Source organism: Diprion similis, chromosome 6 (assembly GCF_021155765.1).
Source record: "Diprion similis isolate iyDipSimi1 chromosome 6, iyDipSimi1.1, whole genome shotgun sequence".
In the NCBI taxonomy this organism is placed as follows: Eukaryota; Metazoa; Arthropoda; class Insecta; order Hymenoptera; family Diprionidae; genus Diprion; species Diprion similis.
The window spans coordinates 12,882,633-12,900,135 of NC_060110.1; the positions used below are offsets into that span (position 1 = coordinate 12,882,633).

The 17,503-nt window shown below is 41.0% G+C and overlaps 1 protein-coding gene across 1 annotated transcript in view; it reads right to left on the reverse strand.

Annotated features, from left to right (window-relative positions):
- The window catches only part of LOC124406504 (cadherin-87A), a 27,523-nt gene extending 10,427 nt beyond the window's left edge, over positions 1–17,096 (reverse strand). Inside the window, exons 1-5 of the mRNA XM_046881938.1 lie at positions 16,966–17,096; positions 16,613–16,668; positions 16,375–16,432; positions 15,584–15,806; positions 2,474–2,731 (exon numbers count right to left, since the gene is read on the reverse strand). Of these exons, the coding sequence (XP_046737894.1) occupies positions 2,474–2,731; positions 15,584–15,806; positions 16,375–16,432; positions 16,613–16,668; positions 16,966–17,096 (726 nt within the window). The remainder of the gene's footprint in view (positions 1–2,473; positions 2,732–15,583; positions 15,807–16,374; positions 16,433–16,612; positions 16,669–16,965) is intronic.
- Positions 17,097–17,503: the final 407 nt, after the last annotated feature.

A 17,503-nucleotide genomic window follows, 5' to 3' on the forward strand; every position in this document is an offset into this window, starting at 1 on the left:
TTTTGAACCATTTTTTTACTGACATTTTTAGAGTATTTTCACTATACAAATCTTTATAATGTTAGAGAAAAGTATGCTTAGTTCGAAGAGCGTAAAAAGTGCGGCAGTTCAGCATGCAGAAAGTTTTCATTCATATCAAATTTGTCGCGCAAAGTAGGTATTAAGCGGTTATTCAATATAACAAGAATACCGTTTAGTCCTGCCCAAAAGTAGGTTGGTTGGTATGTACTTCGGTAAGTATTTCTTGGCCCTCGAGGGTGTCCCACCTGATATATCGTTGTATTCTATTAAAGTTACTCAGCAATATTTCTCCCTTATCTGCCTGTCGAGAGTAGAACTTTTATTCTCTATACGTTTCTCCAACTGGCACACAACGACGCTGAAACAGGCAGCCGAGTCCTCCTGGCCCTCCTGCAGAGCCTTACAATCTGCGTCAAACAGTTAAGGCCACTTCACGCGAAGCTCGACCCGATTTAACCACCTCACCAGGTCTCTTAACCAGTGGGTATAAAACACTCGCTTCCACTCAACGCAGACGTGCTTAATTTCAACTTACGACCAACACTGCAGCTCTGTAGGGGAAACAATACTATACGATCCACAAATTTTATACGCATAATATCTACTTTTTTCTTTTTTCCCTCAACTTTCCCTTTCTGCATCCTTTACTAGAAAACAAAAGGGCCTTCAATTACGTAATTACACGTAGGCGAAAGAGGAGGAGATAAAGGACTAAAAGGTCGGTGAGTTTTTCACCGTAAAAAGCCCAACCGTTTGTGGATGACGTATTGCTGGAGTTGGTATCTGGTTCATGGGGCTCATTGTTAGCACCACTCACACAGCGAGAAAATCTTTGTATGTGTATATACATAAAACGTAAGAAAAAAAAACTGGAGGGGTGGCCAACCGCACATGCAGGGAGAAGAATACGGCGAGATGAAGCTACCGGAAGGCGGAAGGCGGGACGATAAGGAAGCCCAGCAGGAAGTGGGCGAGCGAGCTTATGGACGGTTGGATGGATAGATGGGTGGCCCAGGCCGGCTTTTGTTTGTAATGGGAATAAAAATCTCCCGAGGGAAATGAAGACCGCAGGTATCGGGTATAATATGGGTTCGCGGGGGGCAATTAATCTGCAGTTGGGCTTCGCTTGATCGAAGTCAGAATCGAGTCGAGTGAGAAGTATCTTCATATCTTCGCTCCCTACTCGCCGCGCGACCCTCGCCACGCCTCATCCGCGGCAAACATTTTTCTTTCGTTTATGAGTAGGTATATCTCCTCCTTTTTCCCCCGCCGCCGTTCCTCATCCCAAATTAATTATTTCGCAGGATATAAATCCCCTAAATTCCGCCCTTGCAGGGTTTGCGGCATACAAATGATCCCGAGATATGCGTCCGCAGGTGAGATCTCGATTCTGCTTGACTAGATTAGTCATTTCGAAGGTCCCCGAATTGCCTGGATTAAACTCCCATGCAGCGCGGGGTTAAATCCTTGGAAAATGAATTGAACGGATTAAATCGGGCTAGAAGCCCGATTTGAGGATTGTCAGGACCAGTGCCTACAGGGCGAGATCGTGCGTAGAATGACAAAAATATACAGGAACGCCGCTAAGGTCGCATTAGTTACGTTTAATGACCCTGCATCGTATAGATATGTGCATGTATATTGGGTGGCTCCCTCCACGATATAAACGGTACGCGTAAACTTTACCGCGATAAACCTGCAGCTTTCCCATTAGGTAAAAGGTTTCGCAATTTTATCGGCTATTTTGTAGGCAAGAGATTTTATCGAGAAAACTATATATGCATGATCTATGTATGTGCAATACGTATTCCATACCTATTATAACTTATATATATATATATAAATTAAGTACATACACGGTCGTAGATTAATATCTGCGTAGTTTTGGGCCATACGTTTGTCAGTTGTACAGAGCGCGAGTATGTACGACACCCCGACAACGTATTGGGGTGTGCCGTTTTAATATCGTACAATATAACAGTAACGTGTCTGGGTACGTATAACGAACCATATGTCACTAGGCATATACACACAGTCCCGTAACTTCGGTGGAGTTGTCGAGATTAACTGTAAATTGAGTTTACAAAATGTATATGTTAACGTCTGTGCGTGTGCGGCGTGTAACTCTGATCCAGTGTGAATCCTGATTAAACAGAAGTAAGCCGCTGTTTGTCAACATATACTCGAATTAAAATGTTTCTCATTACACAGCGAGAGCCTAAAACAGGCTAGAGTAGACTTCATTTTTTGCAGAAACCCGTTTAGTGGATAAAAACGTAATTCAATCCGGTCTATAAATGTTGGTCAGTGACTACAAGGTTCTCATTTCTTCACAAATCTGTACTTGTCGCTAAGCTTCCGAAAAGGTTCGGTTATCCTTTCGTCTTGGACTGATCGGTTATATTTTTCAATTTTAATCTATCAAACGTTGAATTTATCTTGCATGTCTCACTTGTGGCTGGGGTATGCATGACAGCTCAATGTTTTCTCCCAGTAAGTCAGGATCGGTGATCCGGATACCCGGGAGAATGGTTGATCCTGGAGGGGTGTCCTCGGCAGCCACTGCCTCGTAGGGGACGTTCAGGAAACGAGGTGGATTGTCATTCTCATCCAGGACGATCACGTACGCATCGACGCCAACTATGTTCGGTTGTTGGCCTTCGGGCACTTCGTCTTCCAGCGTGACTCTGAATCGTATCGTGTCATTTTCCTAAAACAAAGACAGGCGTTTGTACAGTTGATCAAGAGTTTGAAGGACGAACTATCGAAACATATCAATCATGATGTTCTGAGAATAATTATAATTGCAAAGAGCAATGGTCGATGATTTGATCATCATTGTTTCATATCATATAATAAAACTAGCATCAGGATTCGTTCTTTCGTAAGGTACAGGATGTAGCGAAACACTGTAGGTTATCGCCTTTGCTATTCCACATTTGCATACGAAAATTTCCTGACACTTTCAAGTTCTCGACAATTTTTTCCCTAGTCTCGTGTCAACAGAGCGATTCGACCGAGACCGTTTCCTTTTATGCTTTTTTTTATTGGATTCATAGGTTATACCTATCGGGCTTTGCATGGTCACCCCTTTCTTGATCCGCAGACATACATATATATGTAAAATACATTCTCGTTTGACGAAAATTCGATGTTTTTATTGTACCCACTCCCTGGCCTTTGAACATTTTCTTTCGATACCACGAAAGGGATCAGCCCTTTTTTATGAAAAAAAGAAGAAAAAAAAAAAATAATTCTACATTATCTTCAGCCGACCGCAAATGTTACGAATATAATTTTTTCTCGAAGCAAGTCAAGAAATATGTACATTGCTTACCAATTTACACATCAGCTGCGTATGCACATGAAAATACACTGGTTATATTCTGCCGTACTGTTCATAAAGTAATTCGTAAAGGAAACGCTGTTTACTTAGTGAAAGCTCCATGCTTCCGACTGAAACAGTCAGACTCAGATGCATGCGAGGTGTATTATTTTTTGTAAAGTAAATGTACGCAGCTGAGTTTTAATTTTCCAATTTACACATTGCATTGCACAAATGAAGTCAAGAATTAGTTAATCTATCCTTATGTTCTGAATAACATTGGTAAATAAGTTTATTCCGGCTGAATTATGCGCCTGCATGTAGTTTTTAATTTGAAACACTCCATGCTAATATTATACGGGTGCAGAATAGACGTGATGCTTTCGAATCGTCAATATCACGAAAGTCTATTCGTAATTTAATTTGGTGTAAACGACATTGATGTTAAAAGTTAACGGCTACTAATTTTTAGTTATTATTACCAGAATTGAAAGCTTGTGTTATAAACGACTTCTGCATTAATGCTATTTCAATTATCTCAGGATCAATCAACAAAGACTTATGCTAATAAAGATGTTGTGCCGGGAAACTAAAAATGTTAATGCTAGTCGATACGGATTTGAAGGATAAGCTTTGCTCGTAATTGTCAGTCAAAATAAGAAGGAATGGCATAAAATCTCAAGTAGGAATACAAGGATAAGAATAGCGGGAAAGCTATCCAAGACGATCAGGTCGTTTTTGACCCCAGAACCATGTGCAATGTTGGAAAATTACCCCTGGATTACTTCTGTATTAGATTAGCTGGTCCGGTGAACATTCCTCGCGGATCACCCTTCGGCAAAAAGTAAAACGGGGGACGTGTAAAAGGCATGTCTCTCCACCCTGCAGAATAAGTCCGATAAAAATTTCCACAACTCTTGTAACACCCTTCAAGAGTTGCTCTCATTTCCACAGAGATCATCAGACTGACATCTTACTCTCCACCACCGTCAGAGAAAATATAGAATTTTGAACAAAAGAACTGGCGGTTGCCATCCCTAATTCTTCCGCTAACCACAGAGATTTAATTTAATCTTAATCCAGTCTGAGGCTTCTTTTTTCGTCCGCATGCTGAAATTTTCAGTGACGTGTTGTCACCAGATTTTTGGGTCTTTCTCGATGGATTTGCATTTATGACGAGGTGTTAAAAAGGATCGAACACAGCCACCGTGAAAGCATTTTTTAGTTATTGTACCATTCGCTTGTATGGTATGAGAATAATTCAGCGGAAAGTTGAAATATATTTTTTTTTTGTCGACGTTATACTTGAGATTTTATTCCTAAAGCTTTGCGCGGTACGCGTTATTTGGCGATTTCATTTTCGCTGTAATCAGACCGACGACGTTGCGGTTTGCCGGAGGAAATTCTAAATTTCACACAAAAGAAGGTAAGAGGTATGTTATGTACAGCAGTAGCAGCAGCGCTGTCGCCCCTAATTCTCTGGCTAACCTCATGAGTATAATCCACAGTCTGCAACTTCGTTTATTGCGGAAGCACCGGATCTCTGTAAGAGAAATAGCGACAATGTTTCGCCAGGTTCATTCCAGACATCACAGTTTCATACCTTTCGCCGAAAGTTGTATTAGCATGGATAATACGTTCGGGAGTTGGAACATTTCGTACTTTTGATCTTTTTCTTTGCCAGATTCCTGATTGTTCGAGGCATTATGTAAATATATTATATTGACTAAAATCTTTTCTACGTGATTTGTCACAGTGTTTTATTTTTCACGGGCCTATGTCAATAACCTTCGACATCTCTTTTGGGATATACAGTCGAAGATCTGAGTAGAGATGTTGCTAACTCGTTTCTTTGCTGATTCCGATGAAACTTTTTCTCCGCTAGACCTTTACTCCGGGCGAACCTATGAAGTAATTTTTTTTCTTCTTCTGTGAGTGTTTCCGACGCGGTCTTTGTGGGTAAATAACTCTTGAAACGTGAAGGGTCGAGAAAAAGTTTCAAATGAAAGTTCTTCTACCAAAAGTTTGACCGACTGTGGTATATTGGAAAAGAAAAATGTCTAATTAATCTTAGCTACATAGAAGCTGTAAATACAGTGGAGATTGGTCAATTTTCTTAATGCAACGTGCGTCTTGGTCGCATGTTTCTGTACATATATATGAAGAAAAAAAATCAGAAACGCGAGAAGTTTATTTCAGCAAAACCGCTAAGTGTATATACATATATATATTGTATAAAAGTGTCTCATTTTTAAATATATAATATTATTGAATGTGGTTCATACAAACGTCTAGCCAGCGAATCAATTCACAAGCTTCGAAGAAAGAAAACAGTGAAGAAAACGAGGAAAACGAAAGGCACGCTTTAAAAAAAGAAGGAAAGAAAGGAAAACCACAGAGAGAAAAACAGAGAAAAGAAAAAGGAAACATAAGAATGGAAAAAACATTCATCTCGAATCCGTTCGATGCGCGAACAAACACATAAAGATGTCGCTTATTCAGCCGTTCTTCTCAGTCGCATGCACATTTTCTACGAGCCAAGATGGTCGGGAAAAACAAAGTTGAAATGAACCAAAATCCAACGAAACACCTACTAGGTATACATACACATATATCGCATACGTGAACATTCATACATATCGCAAAATCAGAGCTTGAAAACTGGTAGGTAGCACAGTGATTAATCATTCACCTTATCATCATCGGGCGAAACCCTACTCATCGTAACAATGCTGTACCAAGTCGTACAATTTTTATCTCCCAGACTTTGGAGGGAGTTGAGTACAGACAATGCGAGTTGGTAGGTCGGTTTGGATGTGCGTCCGTCGGTCCGCGGCAAAACGCCAGTGTAAAACGTACCGAGGATTCTATTTCAGCAGTTCGAGCACACGTCAGTTTCTTCCTCAAGATATTCCTCCCGCATTCTCTCTCTGTCTACACACCCATTTGTTTGCGACGGAGGGATCGGGTGGATGGTAAAGGGGACTAAATCGACTTACGCTCTTTTTTGTTCACGAAGATATCGACTAAAAAATTCACTTTTCACCGTATTTACATGCGGCATATGGGGAATTTCATCGACAAGCGTTGGGGGCGAAACATGACGGTGGATGTCTGCAGTAAAGAGAGAGAGAGTAAATCGGTTCTATTTTTATTTTTAAAATCCGTTGAACCGAGGAAGTTCACCCCAGTTGAAAGGAAATTGTCATCTTGAAAACACAGTTATTAGTTTGGTCGAGGGGAGTCAGGGCTGAATTTTTTCATATCTTCAAAACCAAATCTAGGTCACTCATGGCCACCGACCAGCGGCTAATTCATTAATTTTGTGTTGTCGCGGGAGAGAAAGAGAGTGAGAGAGAGTGAGTGAGTAGGGAAACAGGCTCTGCCATTGCATTGGAGCGCAATTCAAAACAAAGTGCCCACTCTGGTTTCTAATTAATCATTCGCAATTATTTGTTACTCGAAACACGTCCCGTCGACGAAGAGCTGCAGTGACGAGCTAATGGATGGCGGCCGCTCCTCGCCGCATACGCTTTTCGGCCCGCGGAAATTTTTTTTTTTTTTTATTTATACCTTTTCCGCGAAGCGTTGCAAGCAACTATTATACGTACATGTATAATGCCAACAACCACGATAAATCATTGCTTCGAGTGCGGAAGATAAATGCGAATACATGACGTACGTGTGTACTGCGTTGTCTGTATAATGAATTATTATCCTTTTGACAATATCATGCACGGTTCTGAAAGGTTGCCACGTTTCAGGAGTAAAGCTGTAGGTGTGTGTGTGTGTGTGTGTGCGTGTGCACGTGTATATGCAGGTAACACTCAATTAAACACGTCGCGAAAAGGGGTTGCTGGCCGGAGAGAATATTCAGTCGAGAAAATTGAATCTATCTCGTTCCCGCATGCGAAAATGGGGGCGTGGTAAACATGTTTTGCCGATGAAATCCACTTATCTCTTCGCTCCTTGCGCAGGATGCACGTCATTGCGTAATCGGATCATATTTTCTTCCTGATAAATTATATTCGTTAGATTTTCCAAGAATGGAGAATGGGAGCGAGGAAAGAGGTGAGAGGCATCCTGCACAAGATACGTCAACGTTCCACCGAGTACTAAATCTTGCTTCCTCGAAGAATTATCTATCGACCCACACTGCATTGTGTCACACAGCATATAGAGATGCTTGTCAATTATAAAATGACAATTCGTAATACGCGTAAGCGCAATCTCATTGCGTTCTCGCGCGAAAACTTTTCCGCCAACTTTGCGAACACATTTGAGGCTCGCACGGTTCACGGTTCACTTTTCGTTTCGTTCGTTTTTCGTTCATCGGATTTTCCCGCGAGGATATTCCCAGGAGATTCCATCGGCATTTCAATTCCAAGCCTTCGATTCTTCGGTAAACTTTCTCTAATACTAAAGCTTTATATACATATACTGTTATGTGCATATACACTAACCTAAATAAAGACAAGTAGTCAAGAGGCGACGAAACACAGTCAAATATGCTACACATACCTAGCCGTAACGATTTTATCCAGATCTTTCACCGTCTTATATCGTACTCGTACATCGATGAAGATATTGTTTCTCGTTCAAGTCTCTCTGACCCTAGACAGTGGAAAATTTCATCACCTTGCAGGGTGAGCTTCATGAAACCGTCTCCGTGCCCTGCCTGCGTACGAGGTGCATGGTCAACGTGTGATACGCTAGACAAACACACAGTTTTTTGAATGGAAAGAAAATACTCAAATTATCTATGCATCTCGAGGAAATTTATCGTGTCCGTGTTATCGGCTAATATATATCTATCGTTTGTTCAACGTAAATTTACGCGGTTGCACGTTGATGGGTCCATGACTCAGGTAACAGGTATGTACATTGGGAAGTCAAGGGTGATGCGATATATGTATACATCCGAATAACTGCAGAGGCATTTCTCGTAATTATGTCTTGAAACACGAAGTAATGAAACAAACTTAGGTGGAGTGAAACGACTGGGCGTCTGCGGTTTGGCTTTATATAACAGTGAGAAACAGCATGGAATACGTACGTTGAAGGAAGGAACAAGAAGGCCGAATGGGACAAGGGAACCTCTGACTCCGAAATTCCCCGCGTGCCACCGAGCGCACAATTCACGTCCGTCTGTCTGCCCATCGCGCTTTACGTACCCCTCCGCCATTTCGCGTAACCCCGTATCCGTTCTCTTTTGGACTTCCGCTTCCGGCGATGAGAAGCCCGCTATTTTGTTCCAAGTAACGAACAAACGAACGTCAGTTCCGGATTTCGCCTTGTTACGTGTAAGAAAAAAAATACCGACCAGTATTAATCTTGTTTCAAAGAGAAATCCCAAGAAGAAATCTAATTAATTTTCTGATGCAGCAATGCGGCCACTCTTCAGGATCAAAAGACTCCACGAGTATCCGTGAATACATTCATGCCGTGTGTATTCAATTTGGCATAATTTGTATGGCGGGAGAAATGTTTTCTCGGTTCGGAGAGCGATATAAAAATAAGCTTCAACTGTGCTGTGTTATTCGTCGCTACTGTAAGACGTTTCGGGTGTTTCGAACTTAATTTGTTTTAAAGTGTTTCGATCTGAACAGAAGTTTAAGTTTTCTGAACTAATTTCAGTCGACGTTTCATCTAATCATTGCTATAAGTAAGTGGGATAATGACTATTTTTCAGCAAAGTGTTTTCGTAATATTCATAAGTTCACTGTATAAATTGGATTTTATACGTTGGTATCTAGCTCTCAAGAAAAATAGTCGTTACTGTATGATGAGTGGAAATTTTGATGGCTAATTCCTAGTCAACTTGGAAGCTGTTCAATTCTATTCATAAGTATAACAGTTGGCAGGAGGAATCGATAAACTTTATCGCATTCACGAGGAAGAGCGAGCGTGTGCATATATGTGCATATAGGCGATATGTAAACATCCAGGAATACACGCCCTACTCATACCTCGCACCCATCCTCTCTCTTATCTATTTCACAAACTTTAGCAGATTCGATCTCAAGTAAGAACTTTCGCGTACGAAGCGACATTCGCTTAGCCGGACGCTGCAGATCTCGGAGCACGACTTTCTTTTCAGAGAGCTAGGGCTTTCATGAATGGTATCTATGCTTAGTAAACTGTTATAACGACTTTAGTTCGCTCCAGAGTTTCCCTTCCATGTAAACTGATTTACAACGAATTTTAGCGTCAGTTAGTTCTAGGGGTGTCTGACCACAAACGTGCAAACTATGCTTACACCCAAGGTTCCAAATTAAACGATACAAGCCCCGCTTCTGATCCTAGACTAAAGAAATTGAGCATCGCTAAAAAGTTGAGTAAATATCAATAAAACAAATATGGCAAAATTTCAAAGGTTTTGTTCCTAGTTTATGTTTTCACTATTTTCACTACCCTCCGGATGCCTCCCCGATTAATTCGTAGTGACATGTATGAAACATATCGCCTGATTAACAAGCGTCGACGATCCGAATACTACATTCATAAAATGTAAAGAATCTTTCACTTTTTTTAAATTACGTGGCTGGATTTTTTTTTTTTTTTTTTTTATTAAATCTGCCTGTTGGTGTTCATTCACTCTCGTGTATCCGTAATTGTAACAGCAATTGCATCAGACGCCCAGCGAGATGACAGTGAAAACAAAAAACTGCATCGGAGCAGGTCATAGATTGGATTCTATTTGATTTAGGTATGGATGACGATATAGAAAGCGATGTTTCGATTGCTATAAAATCTGTACGTACGAAATAAACCCGCCATATAGTAGGAATGGGATGAACTGTCGTAAAATGAAGACAGCGATGTAAATTGATTATGAAACAATTGCAGTTTCGTGAGTAAATCCATGTATTTATTTACGTATTGCGTGTTAATGGGCAGATGGAAAATGATGTGACAAAACGGCGAAGCAATAAATTCTGAATATTGACTAAGAAACGCAGTTTTTATTTTTTCTTATTTTCACGTTGAAAAATTGCGTAGATTCATGATCAGCAACTGCGTGCCGATAAGCCATTCGCGAGATTGGCAATAGAACTGACGTTTCAATTCAGAAACCTTTGTATCCACAGCTTATAAAATTTATTTAAAAAGATTCGCAATCAGGTTGAGTGAAACTGTCACCACTAGTTACTGTTGAGAGGATAGCACATCGGTCTTACAGCATTGAATTCGAGGTGCATTACCATTGGACAGGTCTCTCTCAGTCCGTCCGCAGCTTCGAGCGGAGTGACTCGTTAGCGTCGTATTGTCAAGGACGAGATAGAAGTGTCTTTTGTAAGGGAATCATCATTAGAGTAATCTTCGTTAAATCTACGACCAACTGCGCGACCTCACCGGCATGATGCCGCTCTCAATTATACTTTTCAAGACGGAGCTGTAACTCTCAGCTCAGGCGGGAAAAAAACCATAGAAACATTTTTACACACCTACACCCCGTTGGCAAAATTTCAGACTATTTTATAATGGCGGTGCTGGGTGGCTGTTGGAAGAAATTCTCAAAATAAAGGTGTTATGCAGTAACAAATCATTGACAAAATCGATTTATCTATTTTTCCTCATTGTCTCAGTTTGAACGAAAAAAGCACATCATGAGTAACAGTTTTACGACTTCACTGTTCTAGGTTACACGTTTTCATGTAAAAGTTTTTTTTTCTTCCTAAGTGGAAATAGTATAATAAAAGTCACAGAATGTAGCATAACGGGTAATAAAATCTGTGCTTTTATTTCCGACATCGATTTCTTGATCCTCGGGCTTGGTCCCTTTCATCCAGTTACAATTCTTGGAATGCAACACTTCAAAAAATAGTTTGATTCGCAAAGATACGTAGGTGATAACTATTGGAAGACGTAGAAATGTTTCGACGTTGCGTATCTCCAGGGTAGGAGTTTGGTCGTAACAGGAAAGTAAATAATATTCAAGTTTCCGGCTTTCGCGAAGGTGTCGAGACGGCCGATTTTTACGTAATTAATTTTCAACGGATGCCAGGCACAGTTGCTATATGTATAATGCATGATCGCTTCTACTCGCCAATACTTTTAGAGAAGTTTACCCGTCTAAACGCCATTTATAAGTTCTAGTTCTTATGCGCGCGGCTATACGGAGGCTGGTAATAACGTCTCCGCAGGGAACCAGCTTCGGAGGGTATCACGCAACGCGATTCTCTTTTCTTTCCGCTTTTCAGATAATTCGCTTTTATCCTTCGACTTCCTGTCCGCCGCAGATGGCGGCCTCACAAAGCACAATGCTTAACTCTCTCCCTGATGTCTTCCCAGCCTTCCAGCTACAGTTAGCTACACGCCATCCACCATAAGGAAGCATACCAGACGGTTCGACTTGCTCTTCTTCTCGCTTCCGCTCACAAGTAAAAATAATAAAGGAAGGAACAGCGCGGTAACTTTTGTACGTATCGCAAGTAAACGATGGGAGCTAGACCGCCAAGTGTTTTTTAACACACCGTAGGATGTAACCACGTAAAAAACGAAATATATATCATTATGCATAGCTCTTCAGTTTCCTCAGTTTCCTCACTTCCCGATACAACCCTAGCTTAGTCTAACTTTTATCTACAGATATTATCTGTGAGGGTGAAATGAAAATAACGCATTAAAACCTCGTGACTATAGTTTCTTTTTGTTTCTTCTCCATTTTACTATGTATATGACAAAAGGAAAAAAAGTCATGCTTTGGTCTACACAGGATGAAATTTTTTTTAATTTTTTTTTTAAAAAGCTCGATACATTGTTAAAGTAAAGAAAAACAGTTGGAAAGATAAAAAAAAGTTCACGGGGGTTATAGGTAAAAATTAATAATCAATTTAAATTCTGTGTTATTCGTAATTTCTTTTCTTTTTTTTTAATCTGACCGCAAATTCTTCTCGGAAGGGAAAAAACAGGGAAGAAGATTTCTATTCTCCGATCACGTGCTTCCGCAACAAATTCCAAATTGATGTTTGAGTTTTAGAGTTTCCGAAAAAATCGCGCGTGCAGCAGCAAGAGTGATGAAGAAGTAGAAGAAGAAGAAGAAGAAGAAGAAGAAGAAGAAGAAGCCGCCTGATATGAAAAATCTGCTTTTTAGCTAACTTTTACACCCAATAACCCTGCAAGCATCCGACCGATGTTGAACTTTCGTCAACGATGTAACTTCCACTGCTCACCGTGAAGGTGTACAAGTTTTATATTGTAATGATTAATAGTTTGCACGATATGACGAAGTAGCCTGGTACATTGCATAGAGTTTATAACGACCTCATCAAAACAGAATATTTCCCAGACTTGAAGCGCCCTCGTGTGCAAATATCATAGCATCATGGATGGTTTTTCCTCTCGTGTAAAGCATAAAACGCGGGCATTTCGGACGCAGTGGATTCAAACTTCCTTCCCGAAGGTCCGAAACACGAGGAACGAATATCCGAAGGGGATCAAGTAAATTTTGCAGAGGGTCAAAGGTTACAGACTTGTTCAGGCAAGCCAATAAATTTTCATCTCATGTAAATACCCGCATCTTTATTTACGGTGCCATGGCATCTGAAAATGCGAGATAGCCTAATAGGTCTTATGCTTTAGCGCCTGATACCTACGTGATCGTTTCGATGCGTGCTGAGCCACCGTAGATAATGCGCGTGTGTAAACTCGGCTCGGGTACCGGTGGCCAGTTTTTGCGGCTCCATTCTCAAGTTTTTTGTCCCGCGTAATAAGCTTAACTCGCGCTATTGCGGTCCTGTGGACAAGCCTCTGGATCACGGTCCTGCAAGTATCTAAGGATACTCTGCACGAAACGTTCGAAGGAGAAAAAACATTCACCTAATAATGTTCACACACATTCGCGGATTATATGCTCACGTTTTGAAGGTAACCTCAGCCTGACTGCCGAGTCGTAGGTCTCAAGTAGCGCGTAGAAACTGCAAATCTGCACTTAAGCTGGAGGATTTCAGTGGGTAGGTAGTCAAGGTTTTTCAATACCCATTCTTCCCCTAGTTTTATTTCGTTGAGACCGAAGAAAGGGCGTGGCAATACGAGAGAATAGAAACTACAGTGAAACGACTTTGTTTGCGTTTTGATGTGACGAGAGAGTGCAATTGGGGTCCTGAACAGGAGGATGAAAAAATTGTGTCAAATACGAATATATGCAGTTAGACGAATGGGGCTGCGCATGTACACATCCATCATGTGTACATTATCGTATGTACATACACCGACACATAAGCGTTGAATCGTTGAACGATCAAGCATTGGCAGAGTTCTGTGTAAAAAGGTCTATATAAGGCGTGTAGACGCAGGATGAAAATAAAGGGAGAAATTTGAATCTGTTGCCGAGCTTACCGGTGCATGAAGATCAAATCAAACCAAATCAAGTCAAATCGAATCGTTGATCTACTCTGTGAAGCAGGTGAAGAAAAAGGAAAACAATACTGACAATACGCGGAGAAATGATTAGAAAATTTAAAATAAAAATCTTCATCCGCGTTATCCGTACAGTCTTTATTACCTTCGCTCGCACTTGCATCATACATCGAAATGACGTAAAGTTATTCCTTTACCGGATTCACTGCATGCTTTAGCAATATCATATTGAACGCGCATACAAATTGAACATAAATTCGAGATAGCAATATACTTGTATGGTTCACAATCGCGGACCCTTATCAAACGTGGCGTATATAGCTTTACCTGTACTACGTAAAGTATATTATTATACGTATTATATGTATACACGGTATATCTACATATTGCCCAACAGGGAGCCTTTTATGTTATGCAATAAACTCAACCCAACAAATTTATTACTTACATTTATACATTATTTCAGTTGCTACGTGCTGCCAAAGTTTTTGGAATGATTGAAATTTTCGTTATTACATCTTCTTTTGAAGCGGAGTTTGCACCGCGTGTATACATACATGTACATAGGTATAAAACCAGGATATAACAGGTACCATGCCGTTTTTCAAAGAGGGTCAGATTCAGGATCTCTGTGTAAACCATATCTCTGTACATACTTTCAGGTACACACAAAGTGTGCGCAGACTACGTGCAAGCTGGATATATCAGGGTTTCAAGCGAATGGATTTCGCGGATGTTTACTGGTATTTTCAATCAACCAGAAAAAACCCATGAGTAAAACACGGCGAAAAGCTGTACTGTATACTGCCAGAAAAACATATCCAGTTTATCAGATAGGGTGACGACCTTCGTGTTCCGCGGGGAAAATGGAAATAATTAGATTTACCATCGACGTGATACCCATATCACGAGATTTTTGTTACATCGGTATGTAAGAAACGAGTAAAATCCAGATGAAGGTTTGAGCACAAGAAGAGGGTTGCACCGCGAAATTCCCACAAGAGGTCTTATTTCATCAAAATCTTACTCGTTAGACGAGCGGAGGTGTTTTCCCATCTCAACGGCGCAGGAACGTTGATAATTTATACCAGGCAACGAACGGAGACCGTCAATCATCGATATTGGAAATCCGTGTTCTGGTTTTCGCTCACACGTACACACAGACACACACACATCCATAATCGAACCGAAGTTTATTTCCGGTTCATACGTTATCCTCGGGGCAAATTTCACCTCCGGTTCTTTATTCTTTCCTTATATGACGGCGTAGCCCGCGATGCGAATGGGCCACGATCTACATTATGCTTCGGTGGCGCAAATGCCGGAGTCAGCGCAAGCACAGCTTATATATCACACGTACGAACTTCTTCTCCAAACCGAGGGCGAGATGGTGAGACGGTGAGGTGGTGAGGTGGTGAGGTGGTGAGGTGGTGAGGTGGCGACGTTTGCAATCCTCTGCAAGAGTAGAATTATTCTCCTCAGAACTTTGGCATCGCGAAGAGCATCGTCCCGTCTACTTCCACCTTCAAGCGGCTTGTTAATAACGGAAAGGAACCACGCAGCTACATCATCGCTCTCAAAACTCTCCGACCACGTGTCGCTGATCTGACAAGGCTAAGCCTTGAACCTCGAACCTTTCGCGAATCTTTGGTGAAGGTACTCGAGTTTAATGAAGGCTGCTTCTACTGACGGGGTGATTCTAGAGTTTCTCGTTTGGAAAATACTGCCTGGGGTTGAATAAGCGCGTCGAGTTTCACGAGTTATACATATATAATATATGTAGGTATGTACATACAGTATATGCATACAATTATACGACACTAAAAGTCATCCGATACCTATCTTTGCCTCGGACACGTGTAATTAAAAACTCACCTCACGATCCAAAGGTTTAGCAAGTGTCATGATCCCCGTTTTCGGATCGACGGAAAACTTGTCCGTTAGTTGAATACCATACTTGACGGGAGAATTTTCAGGGTCGTGACCTTTCAGCACGAAAATTTGAGACCCTACCGGCGTAGCCTCGGACAGAGGAAGACCTGTAGGATATCCACCAGCCTCTAGCACGGGTGGTTCGTTTACGTTGCTCCCATCTGAAAAGTGAAAAATACGATAATTATAATGAGGGTATTATGCAGCAGCAGAATGCTTCATGGTATTAAAAATGATTTTTTTTTTTACTTCTCGTACAAAAATATTTCTTGAATTTAAATATTAATTTTAGATGGTAATCAGAACGTTTGTATAAACTAAATACAGCCTCTGCTCTAGACGGACGGATTACCAGATTCGCAAGAATCAAAAGAGTTGTAGATACATAGAAGAGAAAAAACTTAATTATTCTACTACGGAAATTTATCTATATGTACGTGAAGTTTTCGTTAATCAGGCGTTTCGGCGTGCGCAAAATATTGTCCGAGGTTGGAGCGAATTTCGAATACGATTTTACGAGGGAATAGGTTAATTACAAGATGGAGAAAGTCGAGGTACAGGGAGGAGCGTAAACGCCGAGATGTATATACCTACATTTTATATTATATATATATATATATATATATATATATATATATATATACACGAGTCGTGATTCACATCCTGCTGGTTCACAGTTTGATAAGTGTAGGACGTATTTCGAATCTCTCCTCGAGCTCTTTCATGAATCTTACCGGGGCCGAGAGAGTTCATAGTAATTATCCAGCGAGTCTCTCGGGTCTCCGACGTTCCCTGATCGGAGACTAAAGCTCGGAGATGTATTTAAACCGGTTTAATTCCGTCCAATTGCAATCCATACAGATAGCAAATATTCGTGTGATATCGATATGCTTAGCAATGTTATACCTACGTATAGGTACGTACGACAAACTTATTGTTAGATTGGGTTCTGACGAGCTTTTTACGTCGCACTTTGCTCATCTGCCAAATCACCGCTGCAGGCATAACGCTGATTGTACTTTTTACGACTATTCAGGGATCCTAAAATAGAATTATTGTTAGCGGTCTAGGCTGCTGGAGGAGGAGCTGCTTGTTATCTTCCAACAAGCGCTGCAGATAATCGCCCATTTTCCCAACGAAAAAGGAATAAAAAAAAAGTAAAAAAAAAAAAAACAGTCGTGTAATTGCCGAGCCTTGAGCAGTGGTCTCTTATTTTGTTTCCACTCCGTGCAGCTAAAATGCCGAGCACTCAGCGTAGGGAGGGACTTTTAGCCTTCTTTTCCCTTCAATGCCTCATCCGTAGACGCGTCATTATATATACTTACTTGAAGTAAATCAGCTTCATAGGTATTTGTGCTATACATATATATCTTTTGACCACATGCATTACAGGATAGAGACTGCAGTAATTATTATATATATTATTCGGAGGAGCCACCGTCACATCAATTTGCATCGTTTTTTGCTATCTTAATAAATTTTTATACATAGAAATAAAACAAGGAAGGAACCGTTATCAGTGGCTATATTTCGCCGTATCTCGGTAACCAAACGGTGAGCGGTGGCTCCTATCCGCAAATCTCCAGAGGCGATTAGCGGAGACAAAATCGACAATAACGAACGCCAAGAGTCCGTCGGCGTCTCGGGTGACTCTACGTCTTATTCCTCCTTATCTCTATTATACCTTTCGACGATCACCTTTCCGCTTTATATTTTCGTCCCCTGGAATCGCGTCGACTCTCTATTACGAGGCCGTGACCATCTCGAACACGCGATGCCGAAGAATGAGGGGAATAAGACGAGCGAGTGACGTTATATCTACAGTATAGTATATACGGGGCCCGAGAGCCAACGATCGAAATT